This window comes from Empidonax traillii, unplaced genomic scaffold (assembly GCF_003031625.1).
Source record: "Empidonax traillii isolate 1590-97213 ecotype Southwest subspecies unplaced genomic scaffold, ASM303162v1 scaffold290:size645333, whole genome shotgun sequence".
NCBI lineage: Eukaryota > Metazoa > Chordata > Aves > Passeriformes > Tyrannidae > Empidonax > Empidonax traillii.
The window spans coordinates 455,980-474,722 of NW_020955483.1; the positions used below are offsets into that span (position 1 = coordinate 455,980).

At 43.2% G+C, this 18,743-nt stretch overlaps 1 protein-coding gene across 1 annotated transcript in view; it reads left to right on the plus strand.

Moving 5' to 3' along the window:
• The first annotated feature begins 4,598 nt into the window (after positions 1-4,598).
• The window catches only part of ARHGEF38 (Rho guanine nucleotide exchange factor 38), a 36,160-nt gene continuing 22,015 nt past the window's right edge, over positions 4,599-18,743 (plus strand). Inside the window, exons 1-3 of the mRNA XM_027890506.1 lie at positions 4,599-4,785; positions 14,637-14,827; positions 17,148-17,271. Coding sequence (XP_027746307.1) covers positions 4,599-4,785; positions 14,637-14,827; positions 17,148-17,271 — 502 coding nt within the window. The remainder of the gene's footprint in view (positions 4,786-14,636; positions 14,828-17,147; positions 17,272-18,743) is intronic.

Consider the following 18,743-nt stretch of genomic DNA (forward strand, 5'->3'; position numbering starts at 1 on the left):
AACGTGTCAGCCTTTTGTATGTGTAAACTGGAGCAGAGGCTTTGTTTGGACTAAAAAGGCATCACAGCAGTTGGAGAAGATGGATTGCATAGCTTGAAAGGTTGAGCCATCCCTTCTTAGAAATATCAGCAGCCCAGCCTGAGCACCGGCAGGCATGTACTTTATGAATTTTTCCTACAAATATTTAGACAAGAAATATTGTAGACAGGGCTAAAAGAAATTATCGCTGTGCACTTACTTCTAAAGACCTGTTTCTCTACAGGAATCACCAGTCTGGCAGGATCAACAGTAAGAGTACAGGTGAGATTGCCACACTAAATAACTTTTCGCCTACAAGACAGGCTTTTTTCTCTTCTTGTAATATTGCAAGGTGTTTGAAGTTTTTTTTTCCTATGTATATTTCAAAGTAATTTTGATTCATTCATTGTGAAAAATCAGTGTGTAGACTCCAGTTTTACCTGTCCTTAAGCCTTCTCTTTTTATTGCTTTTATCCCCAACTGTCACTCTCTTATCTTACCCGTATGGTTGCAAACAGGTAGGGAGTACGTACCAGCAACTTTCCAGTACTCAAAGTCCTCGGTGGGCCTTACACATGATTGTTCTTATCAAAGCCTCAAGGTTTTTTCCCTCAGAAGACATCTTTGCTATGACTCGTGCACAGTGACAAGAGATACAGGCTTGCTTTTATAGGCACTTTGGCTTCTCTGTATGGAGGCAGGCAGCTGTAGAGACATCTGCGCTCTTTGCTCTGTTGCTCCACCTGTGAGGAGGGTAGGACAGCTTTCTGCAACAGTACCATGGCACCTTTCTGCTTCTCCACTGCCTGTTAAATGTTCTCTCTTTACACAGGCAATACTGCTACTGGCTGCTGAAGTCCCTCTGCATCTGCAGATTGAGACTGTCTTTTCGCTTGGTGGCTGCGCTGGCCATTGCAGTGAACAAACTTGAAAATGCCAGTCCAAACTTGAAAATGTCCCACTGCCGCAGGACTCCAGCAGCGGTCTGTGCCTCCCCTCTTAGGGAACAGGTACAGAAGTCAACCCTCACCAGCATTTTTCATGTATCCTCTGGGATACTCAGTTATAAAGAAATCTTCTGTAACAGCTGTGAGGCATTACAAGAAAACAAATAACTGTTTGCTTACTTAATGGCCATCAGTCTCGATGGTGCTCCTGGTTCATTTATAGCTCAGGACAGAGATAAAGGTTAGCACTGACTGTGCAACAATAAGCTCTTATATGTGCCTAATACAGTTGCTTGGGAACACAATGCCAATATTTTCTGTGTTGACTCCAGCACCTGTTCTGTCTCTTAGGCAGGGTGGCTTCCGTGCAAATAACTGCTATATGATTGCTCACATCAACTGGATTCCAGTTTGCTTTGTAGAATTAAATGAGCACAACACAGAGTGGTTAAACAGATTTTCATATTAATTGTAAAATGAGTGTTTTGTCCACGTAGATGTCAAATATTCCTTCTTGTCTTATGGATTACTGACTTTGATACTGCTTGCCCAAATCTGTTGTCACTGGGGCCGGAAGAGGGTGGGAGTAATTTGAAATTGAGAGAGGGTTGTTCATACTATTGTGCATGGCAGGTAAAATCAAGTACTTCTCATGCAGTTCTGACTGTGTTTTCTGTGGCATTTTGTCATAGCCCAAGTAAAGTTCAGTAAACATTAATAAGAGTTTATAGGGGTATCTCACTCAAATGAACATCTGATTGTTTTTACATATTTCTCCTGCTGACTGCACAGGTACAGCCCACTAGTGTAAAACCATGATGGGATTTAACGTGATGATGGATAAGTCATGTCTCAAACCTCCCTCTGTCCGAAGGGGATAGGAAAGCCACTGGTCCTGAGTGCGGCCCCTTCATTTGGAGAATTACAGAAGACATGCTGAGTGGCACACAGAGGTATTTTGAATTTTGCAGAAAGGACTTACGTACATTTCTAAACTGTTTTGTGAGCCTGCTCTGGGCTCCTGGCTGCCTCTGAAATAATGCTGCTTTTTGAAGCCAGGTAAACCATTGCAAGTACAACAGCAGCAGCAAGCTACAGCTGTCTTTCCCCGTAACAATTTCCCTGCTGAATGAACACATACTTTTTCACACCCTGTGACTGAGTTGAGGAGGAAGAGGAAGACCGCTTTTGCATGTGGGTAGGTTGCTGTCGTAATAAACACCTGAGCAAACTTTACTATATCCTATCTTGGCTGTAACACTGCATATTGTGGCAGAGCCTACAAAGCCAAGAATTTAATAAAGTTTGTTCTTCCACCTCCACCCAGCCAAAATACATTCCTCAATTCTCCCCCAAATCATCTTAATTTAAATAAATATCATGAAATCTCATGTAAGCGATGGGACCTGTGGCTTCTGAAAAGCATGACACTGTAAAATTCCGGTGGGGGAAGATACCTTCTGTGGGTAACTCTGGTTTAAGCGACCATTAGTCCTACCCACAGCTGCTCAGATCCCCGCGTCATCCCCTGCCTCAAGCTGCCACAACTGCTTTTGTAGCTGGGTGATGAACTAATCAGGAGCACAGATCCAGATGGAAAAAAGCCCAGGGAAAAGGGGCGAGGGAGGGAATTTTCTGCCAGATCAGTTCCTCCATCTCATCTCAAATTCGTGTGTTTACACCCTGCAGCAAGAATGGGAACAAAATCATCTGGAGAAGGGGGGCAGTCAGGGTGGTGACTGTTTAAACCAGTTTTACCACCCTCAATGAATGCCAAGCCATTGCTTGAAAAAAAACTCCTCCCAAAGTCCCCAGTGTAAGGAAATGGGGTGGTTGATTTTCCTCAACTCCCATCTTAATCTGTGTACTACTTGCTGCTGGGGCTTTGATGCTTGTCACAAGTGTGTCACTACTCTGTCCCTGCCTATGCCTCTCCCTGCTGTCACCACTGCTCTGCCTGTCAAAGAACTTTTATGGTCTGACTTGCAGAATAAAGAGTTTCTTAGGAAATATCAGAGGAGGCAAGACGTAACACATGAATTGCCTATGTAATATGTGACTTCTCTGTGTGAGCACACTCTTCCCGGTATTCCCCTCACATTTTATTCCTCTGCCAGACTGTGTTTGGGCTGGACACTTTGTGCAGCACTGGCTTGGTGCTGCAATTTGACGTAGTAAATTGCTTAACAGTTTCATAACCTTTTCCTTTCAGTGCTGGGTAGAAATGAAGGTCTTTGATCAGGAGGTTGCATCACAGGACCAGCTTTGTAAAGAAAAATAGAAGTTGGAAATGAGGTTACACTACTACGTTTTATTGCCACTTGTTTTTTTACTAGGCAGTCCTTTGGGGACACAGCGTGGCAGCACTAAAGCTGTAAGCTCTGCCAGCGTCTGTCAGAGGGACATTAGTTTGTCCCCTGGCAGATGTTGTGGCAATGACTGTGTGTGAGACTGACACCGATTAGGCTGCACCACGGGGCTCCCACCAGGCATTTCCTGTGGCATCGAGGGCCACGGGGTTGGGTATCACAGCAGCAGCAGCAGTGATTGCTACTGATGGCTGTTGGGGCTCTTCCCAGGATAAGTCCGGTCCAAGCCTAGATGCCAGAAACTCCTGCTGTTTTGACATGAGCTTGATTAGACCAGCGCTACAGAGGATCACTAGACAGTCCATGTGTGCCAGAGGCTATTGCTAACAGACAGGATAATAAGATCTCTTCCAGGGGCTGATCCAGAGGTACAAGAAGCAGGTGTTTTGGTGTCCAGTTCCTCAGCCATCAGGGCACGGTGGTTTGTTGTAGCAACCTGCACAGGTCCTTGGCAGGCTTTGCCTTGGCTCTGGCCTCTCTGTGTGTAGTGTAAAGCAGGACAGAGCCTGGTTTGAAACAAGTGTCAGCTCCACACTGCTTCCCACCTTCCCGAGGGGTTTTTGTCCCCTCTCAGCCCCTTTCTTCATTGGCCTGGGGGATTGGCCTCCTTTCAAACCTGCAGATCTGGAGTTTCCAGCCCAAAAGCTACACCTCTCAGTGGGATCGGGGGACTGGCAGATGCAACTCAATCTGTGGCCCTGCCCAGGATGCCAGTTGGGCATTAGCCCAGGGGAAGGAGAAGGAGTGAGGGTCGACGTGGTGGCTGCCCTCCCCTTCCCATTTGCCTTGCCTCTGCTTCCCACTGCCCCTGCAGTGCACGGAGGGAATGGGCCTGGTGAAAGCATGGCAGTGCCCTGCCGCACTCGGGCATCTCTCTGCTAGAAAGTCAGGATGATGCAATTCCCGCTTCGGGGTGCCGACACCCACGGCCCTGCGGCAGGGCGAGGAGCGTGCCCTGAAGCAGGGAAAGGATTCGTGAATGGCCGCGGTTTGGGGCTGGCCCTGAAAGCGGCCCCGCCAGGCGTGCTTGCACACAAGGCAGGTGAATGCAAACGCTGCCTGGGGCGTCACCTTCCCGGGGGTGGAGCTGCTCCAGCACAGGTGGCAGGGCTGAGCCCGGGGCCCTGCGGAGCCTGGGGAGCCCTGCTCCAAAATCAAGCCCAAAGCAACCAGCCTTCACCTGGGCAGTGAGTTCAGCTCCCTGAAAATCAAGCTGTTGCCCACCCTGCCACCAGCACCACCAGCACCACCAAGCAAAGCGAGCATGGACTGTCCGGGGAAGGAAGGCGTGGGGGGAAGGAAGAGGAATTTGGCCCTGCTGAGGAGCAAGCTGTACATGGGGGAGAGGAGGAGGACAGAGCCCGTGGTGGAGAGCACCACCACCGCCGGGAACCATGACACCTTGAGGAGGAGTCAGTCCGACAGGACAGAGTACAGCCAAAAATTACAAGGTACTGGGGAAGCCTGCTTGGTGCTCTGCTGCTAGGGATGCTCTGTGCTGGGGTGGTATCTCGATGCCCTCCAGGCTGCAGCCTTGAGATAAAGAAGGAAATGGTCATCTCTGCCGCCACGCATTCATAGTCGGAATGAGAATGGCCCCTCTCACCTTTACCCCTCACCTCCAGGGTATGAAATGTTTCCCCTAATTTTTCTAAATTGTGTTGTGTAGACAGGACACAAAATATAATCTAAGGTTTTGCTGAGTTCTGCAAAACGCATATGCAACCAAGATCTTTCTCCTTCATCACCAGAATGCATTTGCAGCACAAACTGTTATGTGAAAATAGGATGGTTCTGTCCTACCTGTCTTTGGCTGTTGTATCAAGTGGGTTTTATGCCAAGTCATTAGATGCATCAAGGGCATTTTTTTTTTTTCCTCAGTTAAAAGTATCAGGATTTATGATGTGTTTATCTGTTGCACAGTTTTTACAAGCCTGAACTAAGTATGTCCAAATAAATGTTTGGATGGATATACTGATTCAAATTATACCATTATGGAGAGGATTTCTTTTCAAATAACCAAATTGCATCTGGACCACAAATTCTAGTAAAGTATGCCAGTATTAGGCTTGTCAATCAAAAATTAAATGTGATTAATTAAATTCCTCAACAAATTGAGGAAAAGCATGAAGAATGTGAATGGCTGTTTCTGAGAGTGCTCTGGAACACCAACTGATGACTTCCTGTGGGTTTCCAGGGTCTTTTAACAACGAGTCCCATCACAAGTGCAGGATTTGAGTAGTATTATACTGTAAGTGTATATTACTAATAGTCATATAGCTACCTAGTGACACTTACTCTTGCGACCATAATCCGTTATGGGGAAATAAAATAGAAAAATACTTGTATTATGGTTTTGATGCAGTTAATTAGGAAGTAGCATTGCTTCAAAGAGACAATAAAAGCAGAAAATAAAGTAATAAGCCTGAAAATAATAGGTTTTCTAGGGGGCTGCATGTGCTGAGAACAACAGAGCGGTTCATCAATTATGCTGTTCCCTCCTCGTGATAGCTAATCAATGAGGAGATGAAAAATATTCAGTAAAGTCAGGCCTGTGCTTCAGGGATCTGGCAGGGGTGTTTCAGGGCACAGGCATGGATTGCTATGGCTGAGCAGGCAAGCTCCTGGCACACGTCCTACCAAAACACTTTGTAACTCGTGAATGTGGTTGCCCAGGTGAGCTCAAGGTTATCAGAGCAGTATCCAGCAAAAAATGTGAGATCTTTCCGTGTCACGATGGCCATATTCATGCCAAAGGAGGGGGGGAAGCCTAAGAAGTCATGGCAGAATGTGAGGTTATGTTTATGGCAGCAGTCCAAGGAGACGGTAAATCCAGCTTTATATCTCCTGCCACCAGCTGAGACTGCCGCGGCCACATATTGCAAAGCACTGGTCCGGTATCAGCTCTCTCCACTTGCTTCCTTTTGTTCAAGAAATGATAGGTTAACAAGGTACCTGCAGGCTTTATATCGGATTAGAGGTTGCCTGTCCTCAGAGCGAAAATACAAAGGCAGTAGAAATTCCCATGAAGTATATTTACAGTTGCCATAGAAAGAAATGCAGCTGTGTGCCAAGGCCTGACCTGGATCAAATTTTCCTGAGCTAGATGTGCCGGAATCTGATAACGATCACGGATCCCGGACCTAATGTGGTGCCTGCCAGGGCTGAAAATGTGCTATGATCCTACACCTTTATTTTCTTTGTTTTTCTCGCTAGCACTTGGATGCAGAGCTCACTTCAGGGTGAGGGAAGTGTTTCTGTTGGCACAAAGCTTTTTCTTGTTAAGAAAACACAGGCTCTGTTGGTGACAGGTAGTCTGTTGTGTATCACCAGGTCGGGACTTTCTGATCACCCATGAACGGTAAATGCTTTGCAAACAAAAACAAAAAACAAATGGTAATTTGCACTTGCTTCCCATTCAGGTTGCTGGAGAAACTCAGTGTTTAGTTGCCCCTCCCTCCTATAGTCTCCTGTTAATATGTTCTCTAACATATAGTCTGCAGAGCTGGAGTTGTTATTAGCACAGACAAGGATGTGTAAGAGAGAGAGAGATGCAACAGCAGCAAACTCTGCAGAAGGGAATCTTTTCTGAGTGGGGCAGGTTTCCACAGCTAAAAGTCAGGGGCTTCAGGACCACCGCCTCTGCAGGAAACCTGGGCAGAGCAGGAGAACCAAGGTGTCCTTACACATCCCTGCTTTAGCACTGCAGTACGTTTGTGCAAGATGAAGCATGGGCGAGACATCTCTCAAGGGTCCTTCCAGCCCTCTGTATGCTTTAAATGATTCCCTGAGTAAGAACCAAACTGTTGCCCCCTACAGCCATTTCCAGCAGCTCTGAAGTATATGTTTATATACTTTGCTTAGTGTGTTGGAAACATGGGTCCCCAAATAGAAGCCTTTAAACCAAATCAAACCAAACCCAAACAAAAACAAGAGAGCAAGAAGACAAGCACAAAAACTCCAGAGAATTCATGTTCTGCCCTTGGATTTCACTGAAGTTTTGCTGTTTTATACAGAATCCAAAATGTTTTCTACAAAGAGCGAGAAAGAGAGCCTACCACCCAGATCTCCAGGGTAATCCAGGTGGTTTGCTCTGTCACTCTACAAACATAAGCACAAAGGCATTGCCAAAGGTGAAAACTTCTGCAAGTGTTTTTCACTTTAAAATTAAGGAATCATTAGAATACGAGAAAGCATTTTCATGGTTAATTACTATACTGGATACATCTATTCAATACCTTATCTGGTGTGAATGGCCATGCAACACCTCCTAACTTTACTGTTTTAAAAAAGGAAATAAGATGCAAAGTAACTATTTATTCTCAAGGAGCTTGGCAAGCGTTAGTGCCTCTACTTCAGCTCATCCTGTGAGATAACCAAATGCCTGCAGCCCCTTTTTAGATAGAGGAAAATAAGGTGATTGCTATCAAATGTCAGGTTCATGATATAACCATGCAGTCATTTGGAACCCAGGCTGTAGTTGCATTCTTAGGTGAGTCCAGGAATGCCGTGATCGAGCCCCATACATTTTTTTTCTTCCATCAGCTGGACAGAAGCATCAATTTTCTGAAGAGGAAAGAATGGGGTTAAGGAAGATATATTCACTAGCATTTGTGGTGAATGCAGAAATAATATTATAAGAACTAAGACAGAGCTCCTGTGACATTGCTCTGCATTCACTAGAAAATTCTGCACATTTGTATTTTCCAGAGGAATGAAGAACTAGCTGGTCTCCATAAGCAGTGGCACAAAGTGGTATTTAGCACCTCTATATTCAAATGAATTATCTATAGATGTTTAGCTGGTAGGAGTTGTTCTCTTTTCTGCAGAAAAAATCCGTCAGCAGGAGCTTTAAAAGTAGCTATATTAATATTTATGTATTGTATTAATGTTGGAATCAGTCTTTGAATTAATCTAAAGCTTCCAGTCTGTGAGTACCTATGTATTTTGGTAAAAAGGGTTTGCTTGATATAGTTATTAGCACATAAATGTTTGCAAGATCGGGGCAGATTAACATACAATGTTTCATGGGTATAGATGCTATTAACCAAAAAGGGCAAACCACAAAAAGGAATTTAAAGCACAGTTCACTGTCTGTTAGGTTTTGGACGAATTGCTGGTTTTTGCTAATAACCATATGCCAAACTTGCACTTGCTGTGAAAAATGAACGGTAGAAAATGGTGGGTTTCCTGAAGGAATCAAAGATCACATTTGCATGTTCAGCAAGACAATGCATACCTTGAAAATACTCCTTGTCTTACAAATTATTACATATTAACTCCTTTATAACTTAAGCTATGAATGGGTCAACTGCCCTGGTAAATGATTTACACACATTTCAATTTAAAATGCATCAGTGACATACCTGCAATAGACAGTGATTCAAATCACACAGCTATCATAGTATACTGCCTCAGAGCTTGTATCTGAATCCAGAATGCCACGTGTTTTCTGTGTAGTGTTTTCTAATGTAGTCATGAGAAGTAACCAACACCAGAAGTGACATAGAAACATAGAAATGATACAAATTCCTGGAAAGGTGCTATCCCTTGGTATAAAAAAGCACAGTCAGAGGCAACTCATTTCCCTTAGCTCTGTCTCGAGGAGGGCAACTTTCTCCATCCCGTGCTCCTCCCTGCTTGCAGAGCTTGCCACTCCTTCCTGCATGGGCTGCTCATGCACTCAGCTTCTTGTACCTCCCACTAGGAGTAAAGATCCTCTGTGCCTCTTTTCAGTTCCTTATTTGCTTTGAGCTGTACTTACTGATTAACTTTCTATGGACTACAATATAGATAATATCCTATTTCACTGCAAAATGCATGCATCCAATGATCTTTGGAGCAGCTGGTTTGCTAAAGTACAGTGAGGAGTAAAAGCCTGGATTATTTTCTGAAGTGCAGGAGATGGCTCAATGAAAATACCCCCTTGTGCTCTGTGATGAGAAGTCACGATCTAACAAATACTTTTATTTTCTCCCATGCAAATTTGAGCTCAGAGGATGTTACTCTGCTAACTTGCTTTGCAATAAAGCTGGAGTTATTCCTTGAACTTATTGCAGTGGCAGTCAGGCTGGGAAATGAGCTCGTCTTTTCAGAGCAGAATCCATTTTGTATTGCTGTGTTTGCACAGCACTTAACACAACCAAGCCCTGCTGTGTGGCTCAGGACTCTTAGGAGCTACCACAGCAGAACTGGTAACAGCAGCCAGGGTAAAGGAGTGAAGTCTAGGACCCAAGAAGGCTTACAGATCCTCCTCTGAGCATATTAGCAAACATTTTATTAATTGGGATACTTTCCACTGTGAGCCACACAGCTCACGGTTTGTACAGCTAATCCACCCCAAATCTTGAGGCACGTGTGTCCCAGGGGAAGAGGTTCAGGTACAACCCTTCCTCAGTTCTAACTTCATTAACATACTAGCTCAGTGCCACAGGAGTGGTATATTTATGCCGGTATATGACACACTGGAAAGGTTTATTTGTAAGTATTGGCACTAACAATGAGGGCATTCTTCTGTCACCTGATGATAAGCTTTCTTCCCTTCCACAGTGGTCACATGGGAGCTCTCTGTAGTCCTGTCAGCACACATATAATTAAAGCAGTCTGCTGTCAAGGAATTGAAGAAAGAACCTGCGCATTGAATGTAAATATTTTCTGTATTTTATGGAACAGAAAAATGATCAAAGATCGAATGACCTAATTGGAAGGAAGTCTCTGATGCAGATTTTATAAGCAAACCTATTGCCCAGGAATAGAGGTGCAAGGTCATTCTGGTCCTGCAGTACTTTGCTGCTGGGTTCAGGAAAGGGGCTTTTTGCATGTGTAGCTCACAGCCTGTACACAACAAACCTGCTTCTGAACAGTGTTGCTGTTATGCACGTCTCTGAGACAAAAAGAAGAAAGAGGTTTTCCACAAATCTTTCCCAACCCTTCACTATTTTAATGCCGAACTTGGATTTCAGCAATCTAATTCACACCGTGTTTGCACTGTAACAACTGCAGTGCAAAACTGTAAGGACACCCCTTATGAAGTGGTCCCTCACAAGGGGTGGGGGTCTGGAGTAAAACTCCTTGTGTGTTGGCTCATGTGATGCACTTTTTTTGCACACTGTGGGTCACTTCATCCTTCCCCACTGCTTGTCCTATTTCAGGCTCCCTCACTTCCAAGGATCCCAGTGTCCCTGTGGACCGCAGCCTTCCCAGCACCTACAGCAGAAGCAGCAATGTAGAGGGCAGAGCCAGAGAGATGGTGTGAGGGGGGAGAGGAAAGCTGCCACAGCAGCAGTCTCTAAACTTGGCTGCCTGCATTTCATTCCCAATTCCAGCTGATAAAAGCCGGTGTACATTCCTGTGTGTAATGGCTAGGTTATCTGAGGGTACAGGCTATCTGAGGACTTGCTTTCACTGAGGAATAACTTTATCCAGAGTGATACAAGCCCCATGTTTTATATGTGAAAACACAGTAATGCTGTAATTTGTTTGTTATACCTTGATAACTTATGCCTTCCCCAGTCCCTTGTGCCAGGTGAAATCCTCATATCTGTACAGTGCGAGTGTGGCGTCCTTTGAATGCTGCCTAAGCAATGGAAAGGCCTGTTGGTCACTCCATTCACCAACATCACTGTACTCATTCCTGTATTTTGTGCCAGTGCCATCAGTTCCACGTGGTAAGCATTAGATGGGTTCCCTTCCCAGGGGTGGATGTAATACCCAACCAGACCATCTTACCTGGAACGATGGATAGAGGAGACCTCTCGGAGCTTCTCACTCTCTAGGTGTGAAAACCAGGGAAATACGCATGCATAGGTCTTGCAAAGCTGCTATGGCTGCTCCTCCGGTCACTTGCTGTGGGTCTCCCAGTACCTCCCCTGGGCCTACAGGAGAGCTGCTGCATTTGCACATTGCAAGCTCTGTTCCTCCAATGCTCTTGCTGCATTGTGGCATGTCTCCATCTGGGGGATATCTTTAGACTTCACACTTGCAGGAAACTGCTTTTGTAAGACATGTGGCTTCTTTGTCCATGTCATCACATAGTGAACGTCTTGTTGCGTGCAACTAAAGCCATGTGCTTAAATACACAGCTTGAAAACCAAAGTCATCACCTTCCTCTCCAAAGCAAAGTCCTCCCAAAAGGTGGCTCCTGCAGATAGCTGACATCACAAAGCAACAATTCAAACACTGCATTCTACTTTTTATCTTTATGCCTACTAGAAGTGCCACTTAGTTTTTTGTAAACTGGGCTCAGGTTGTGACTGTTTAATATACCATTCAACGGAATATTTTTTCATTTTTCTAAACCTGGCATCTCTAAGGATGAATGAGTCAAATTCTTAATGTAACAGTTAATCCTCAGCAATGTCTCTTCCTGCTAATCCTCCCTCTTCAGCTGTTCCAGGGCTGGTACACATTACCAGGTAGAAATGAGTGTGCTTATATTCCAGATATGCACTTGCTGTTTGTGCATTCATTAAACTTTCACTTACTCCACAAGGATTTCAGCAAGCTACTAATGTTCTCAAACTGGTCAAAAGCAATCAGCTGAACATGAAATCATACGTTTGGGCTGTAATCATCACTTCAGGATCTTGCTGTTGCATTCTGTAGAGACAGATATGCCTGAAATGAAAAACTGAACATATTGAGTGAAAATGGAAAATTGTATTACATTTAACAAAAGGAAACATTTATGAAAAAACATGTTTTCTATAAGGAAACAGCATCTAACTGATATTTCTCATGATTATTTCTTCCTGTTGAGAATAGCTTTTCTTTCCTAGCATTATTATCTATCATGCAATAAAGATAATAGATGAGCCCTGACGTAATTCAAGAATCAAATTTGATCAGGGTGATCTAATGGCATAAACTGAAAGAACAGCCTCTCAAGGGACTGTGACTTGCAACCTGAAGTGAGATACAGTGGCTTTATTTTGCTCGTATAATGCCCTCCCCTGCCACCAGAATAAGAGATTAGAAAGTTCTTTTGCACAGCATCTTGTGCTTACCTTAAAATTCCATCTGATACCATAACAGTTCTTTATCAGAGAGAAAACAACACTTCTGAGATCTTCCAGTATGTCTGGTTCTCTCTGTGCTTTCTCAGGAGCTGCCCTGAACTCTCACATACAGCTACATGCGTGCAAACATTTTCACACCCAATCTCAAAAAAAGTCCTGATTTTGGTGCAGAACTCGAATAGAAATGTATTGGGTACATGGTTGCTTGTGAATTTAAGTTTTTGGAGGAAAAATACCTGCTGGTTTATCATGCCAGCAGCAGGCAAGGTGGTCTCCTTCTCCTACAGAAAATTTCTCAGAGGGAGCTTTGAAGTGATGCTGGTACCAATTTTGCTCTCCTGACTAATGTAAGGGAAGGGTTTGTTTTATCCAGCATACAGCATCTTTGGTGTATGAGCTCTGCAGCAGCACAAGCTCCTGTGCAGTTCATGCACTCACACTAACACAGACTCACTGGGGCAAAATTCAACTTAAAGTTCTTTTGATAGCCAAGGCCTTGTGGAGGGGAGACATCCTCTTCATGTTTCCATTTTATTGTCTGAGGACACACTGTTCACGCCTGTTATATACAGACTTCAAGGCTAAAAACTCAGAGCTGAGAAGTACATCTAAATACAAAAAAAGTTTTAAATACCTCCCCTGCCCCCAGTTTCTTTGGGTTCTTTGTTTAAAACTAGTGGTGTTGAGACAGAGGTGCAGTCCCAGAGCAGCTATTTGAAAAGAACTGTGGTCACATCAGTCTCATTAGAAAACCTGGTGAGAGAAGCATTAGTAACAAACCTGTCTTTTCTGGAAATCAGTGGTCAGCATAATTGTAGAAGGGGTTGGGGAAGATGATACACTGGATTTATTGTATTTTACACCTCTTGTTGGAAAGTGGCTCAAGGCTCTCTGTCCTGAAAGCTGATGGGGTTTCCCACAAGTCCATCTCCAGGTTATCATCTGCAGCCGTGGCCGGTGTTGTACTGGTGAGCTCACGCTGCTCAACACTCACTTGAGTGCTCGTGACCTCGCCCTTGACCATCAGTTCAAACGATTGCAATGTTGGCTGTCAGTGAGCAAAGCACCTGCAAGCATACTGCTTGCTGTTATTCGTTACACTCCCTACAAGAAGTTGACACGAAGGTGCAGCAGTCTGATCCTCAGAGGAGATTCCCATCCTTTGCTGCTGAGCAATAAAAGCCCGTGTTGTCAAAGCTCGACCCGGGTAATGCAGACTTGAGCATCTAATGATGTGTGCATCTTTGTTGGTACTCTGCACCATCTTGTGGCTAGCAGAAAAACACCAGAATAGCCTCTGAAATATTTCACTTGTGTTTTTTACTATTTTGTTTTTGGTTTTGTGTGTGTGTGTTTCCTCATGAAAAATACAGATTCAATTGTCAGTGTACACAGATAAAACTCAGTGCCCTTTTTACAGTCAACATGGATCTCTGCAGGTTGGCTTACAAACCAGCAAATGGAAAAACCATCATTACAGATAAGTGGGTTGTGTGCAGGTCCTGTAGTGTACATAAATTACCCATCCGTAGAAGACTCGCTTGCATTTTCATGTATTTGAAACAAATCAGATGTTCTAGGTGCTAAGTATTGAAAAATAGTTCAGAATATCCTGATCTCAGTGATCTCTGTTATTGATCATTAAAGGTTTTCCCATGTTGTCCTTTAATTCCTTTGCCTCTTTCAAAAGATTATTTTTAAACAGAATTAGAGGATTCATCATTATTGTTACTAACGTTTCCTTCATTTGAAAGTTTGTCTTCCAGTACTTGCTGCCCTCAGTTTCCCATGAATAGACTCAATGTTACATTGTACAAAACAAAGGTTATTATTGTGAAGCTTTTTTATGGTAAACAGCCTTTTTGTTTCACAGAACATATTTTTTTCCCATCCTCCAAATCATAACAGATGTCAGACCAAGACTGTGTTTTCAAAGGAGAAGGGCATCAGCTATCCTTTAATTTCAGCGTAACAAAGATCAGACTTTCCTGGGCTCCACAGAAAATTTCTCCCCAATACATAACATCTAAGCTGGGGGAGCTGGTGATGGGTTATCCTCTTAATGCCAAAGGGACGGTTTCCTTCGCCAAACCCATGTCCACTTTTAGAGGAAGGAGATGGAATGACACTCAGTCTGATTTGGGTTTGCCACTTCTTATGCTTCTTTTCCTGCTCTCCATGGTGATTTGGGAATTTCCAGCAGGCAGCAGATACGTTTCCCCACCATGGTTGTGCAGGGCAGGCATTGTGCACTCCTCTCAAATCTCTCTCTCTCTTTTAAACAGAAAAAATGGCCCCACAGGTGGGGTCCTCCACCCCTGCCACCTCGCCACAGGAGGACGACGAAAAAGTCAGTAGATGCATGATGGCCAAGAGGGTGAAAATCATCGCAGAACTCATGCAGACGGAGAAAGACTATATCAGCAACCTGGATCTTTACATCAGGGAGGTGGTTCAGCCTCTGAGAAACAAGCAGGTGAGTGCTGGGGGCAGAGGAAAGGGCAGTGATGTCAAGGTCTCAACTCACCCACATTCTGCTTTTGGACAATCTTAATGCAAGCACAAGTGCCAGCACGAGAGTGACATGGTACTGGAGCTAGTACTCCAGGAAGTGATATGCCAGGGCTCTGGTGAGGAGACAGGAAGGTCAGATATGCTCCTGACACTTGTGCTGCCCTTGCAGAAAGCAAGTTTATACATCAAATTTAAATTCAGTTGTTAGGATAACTTTATCCATCCTTTCAGACAGCTGTGGTGGATAAACACCATGCTTGATAGGCCAGTGAGCACTTGGGAAATTTGCACTCTACACAGAGAAGGTACATTTAAGAAGGAAGGCTCATAAACTATCTTTCAGGCAAAAGATCTCATTAGGCCAATGATACCCATTTTCTTTTGCAGCTGAGACTTCAGAGAGCACCTTTTCCTCAACAGTTTTTCGATTTGTAGAAAAACGGTGGAGCTGAAAGCTGGGAGTAGAAGAGATTGTTCAGAGAAAGATTTGTGTTTTGGGGGCCTGAAGCATAGTATTCAGAGAGGCTACACAAGTGATATCTGCTGCAAATATGGAATAAAAATAATTTTAAATAGACCTTAACCCAGGTACTTTTTATGTAGGGCTTCTTATGAAACTAGTGACAAAATACAGGTGCAGAGGCCAAAGGGTTCTTCAGATGACATTGACAATGCCTCTTTGGGAAGTGCTGTGGTCAGCTGAACTCTGTGCTGTTTAAACTCCTGCAGGACCTTTTTTCATTCCTAAAACTGTCAGAATTTGTTCCAACCCATTTTTGGAAGAACAACCCATTTTCAGAAGAGCTGGCATCTGATGACGTAACTTTAAGGAGTTCTTGACTTCTTCCTCCTCACTTGTTCATCCACTTAGTAGTCTCCACTTGACTCCCTCCCTAGCCTGGCGAGCACTGAGCAAGAGTATTCCTTGGCTGAACTTGAGATTTTTGACTAGAGTTCTGTATTCCTTTGCTCATTTTTAGTCAGCTGAAAACATTCATTCTATGTTAACCCGTGTAAGTGTCCATGCACAGTGTAGTTTGGATATATGTAGACATTGTCCTGGGGAAGAGGTCAGAAGTCCTGTGCTAGATGTATACAGGAAAAGTAATTTAGAGATTATAGCTGTCTTAATTTAATAACCTCTGCATTTTTGAAAGGTTTCTAAGAATATTGTACGGTTTTAAGGCTAGTTCTCGGATAAACTGCCATATTGAAGGTCTGTAATGTGTTTAGAGAAGGATGGCATTTAGAAAATTGGCCTAACAATGAATTTGTTTCATATTTCCAAATGGATAAAACATGTTTTAGCCCCTATAATATTTCTAAAGAAATTAACTGCATCAGTACTGAAAGTATTTTTCTGATTCTGATACAATAACATGCAATTTTCTCCTCCTGGCATCTGGTAAGCTGCTAGGTAAATCAGCAATTCTGTTCCAAATGGAGAGATAGGTTCAGAGGGTATTAATATGGATGATGAAATTGATCTTGTCTTTGTTCTCAATATTAGCAAATTACCACTGGCTATCTCCAGTTGTCCCCAAATAGTAACTATTGCCCTGCTATGGAACGAAAAATATGCGTCCTAGAAATTTTTTACTTCCTCTAAAACGAGTAGGGGCACAGAACCAAATTTTCTGTTGGTATAAATTGATTCAGTTCATTGACATCCATGTGGTGTGCCTAGGCTCTGTAGGAAGCTCGTTAGGTTATATTAATACACAGAATGGTCAATGTCTTTGTTTTAGTGGAAATTATATGACCTTGATTGTATTTTTGGATTTATAGGACAACTAACTTAAAATGATACCAGCTTTCTAGAAGTCTTTGTACCTGTTAGCTGGCACCAAACTGCCAAAGTCCCAGTTTATGTAATGGCCTCTGTTAGTTAGTGTTAATCAGGGAATAAAACCCACTGTCAACTATTGTTTTCCTCAGTGGGAAAGTAAATAAACATTTCAAAGCCTGCTAAGGATCTTTTCTTTATTCAGATGATAATATTTATTTCCTTTCTAGCTAAACACTTTCAGATCAGGGATAGTTCAAAATAAGGTTAAAAGCACTTGATAACATACCTGTGTTAACTGCGTCAACCATATTATACTAATCTGAAAACTGTATATGTGTCCTTGAAATCACAAGGAGGATGTTTATATGAGGTTTTGCAGAAGTGGTGCTTCCTGGAGTGTTGAACAGTCAGGGCATAGCAAAAGAAGGTCCGTCATACACAATGTTCTTCTTTATCCTTTGTCAGTAGCTGCTTAATATTTGTATTCCATTAGATTGCTCGCTTTGACGTGGATGGCTTGTTTAGCAACATTGAATTGGTCCATCAAGTATCAGCCAAACTGCTGTCATTGTTGGAAGAAGCCACGACAGATGTGGAACCACCCATGCAAATAATTGGTATGTTTACCGTCCTCTTGAGTTCTACAAAGCTACGTGAAAGAATAAACATAACCCTCTCCTGTCCTCCACTCTCATCAGACTTGACTTTCTCCCCAGTACCTCTCCCAGAAGCTGGCATACTAGAAGCTGTCCATAATGACACAGGAAAAATGACGTGTGAAACCGGTCCAGTTGTTCTACTGTACTTGTAGGATTATGATGCTCTTTTTTTCCATCCATCTGGATGTTGAAGGGGAGGAAGGAAAGAGAAAATGAGTTTAGAACGAGCAGTGCTGCGTTATACAACCTACTGATAAGATTCTTTTCATTGAGTTTGATATTGCCTTCCTAAATCCACTCATGCTTATACCAACTCTTATATTACATACTCATAGTTGTGCCATTTAGGAAAAGCATTAAAAATTATTGGAATGACAAGCATGTCACAACCCCACTGGTGACACAGTTCATGTAAGAGGTGGTTAAGTGTGCAAGGGACTTGGACAGTAAAGAAAGCTCTAATGAATCTGAAGTTTATGGTATCCTGTGTAGGAATGTCTGTAGGGATTATGGGTATTTTCAGCAAGCAGGTTGGCCCTGGACATGTCTCAGCAGTCACAAGGTCTGCAGGTCAGGCCATGAATATGAAGGCTATGATTCACTTGACATTCTGGTACAGCTGGAGAGATTTAAGAAGTTACCACTCATCAGGTCTCCTGTAACTGCTTCTTTAGTGCAGAGGTTGTAGGTGAGCCATCCTAAGGGATTAGGTGAGAATATTTAATTTACTTTAGTGCAAAGTCAAACAATTTAGTTTAAAAAACTTCCAGCCGTGATTCTGAGGTCAGGGAGGTTCTTTCTTCCCTAAACTGACGACATACCACAGGTAATACCTCACACAAAGTACCCCTCTTCTCACAGATAAGGGGGTAAAAAACATGGGTTGCCACTTGACTAGGAAACATGATATATTAAAGCCTATGAGGCTTGGGAAAAGTATTAATCCTAGCATGTCTCAATCAGGTTTGCCAAGGCAACAGCTTAACGTAGTTTGACACGTCTGTTGTTTGGCGGTATTTCAGTGAAAGTGCATCATGATGAGTCATACTCTTAATAAGCAATGTTCTATTCTAGCAGGAAGTGCCTTTCTCACAGCCAAGAAAATCATTCTATTAGTTCCCTGCCACATCCAGAAGTAAAGACAAACAATTTCATCCATTTAGTAGGTGTATTTCTCCAGAATCAGACAAAACCCCTTGAAAATGTATGGGGTTGTGGATCACAGAGTTGGCTAACCTGTGCCAGGGAGAAAGCTGTCAAGCTGTGAGACATTCTCCCAAAGGCTGAGACAAATGCAGAGAATAATTGCATCATTATAAGCAGTAAGTTAGTAGCTTTATTGTCCCGTGAAAGTACATCCAAGTAATAATTTTTTAGGGGTGATCTTCATAATCAGTGTAAAAGTTGTTGAAGCCAGCCTACAGAAAAAC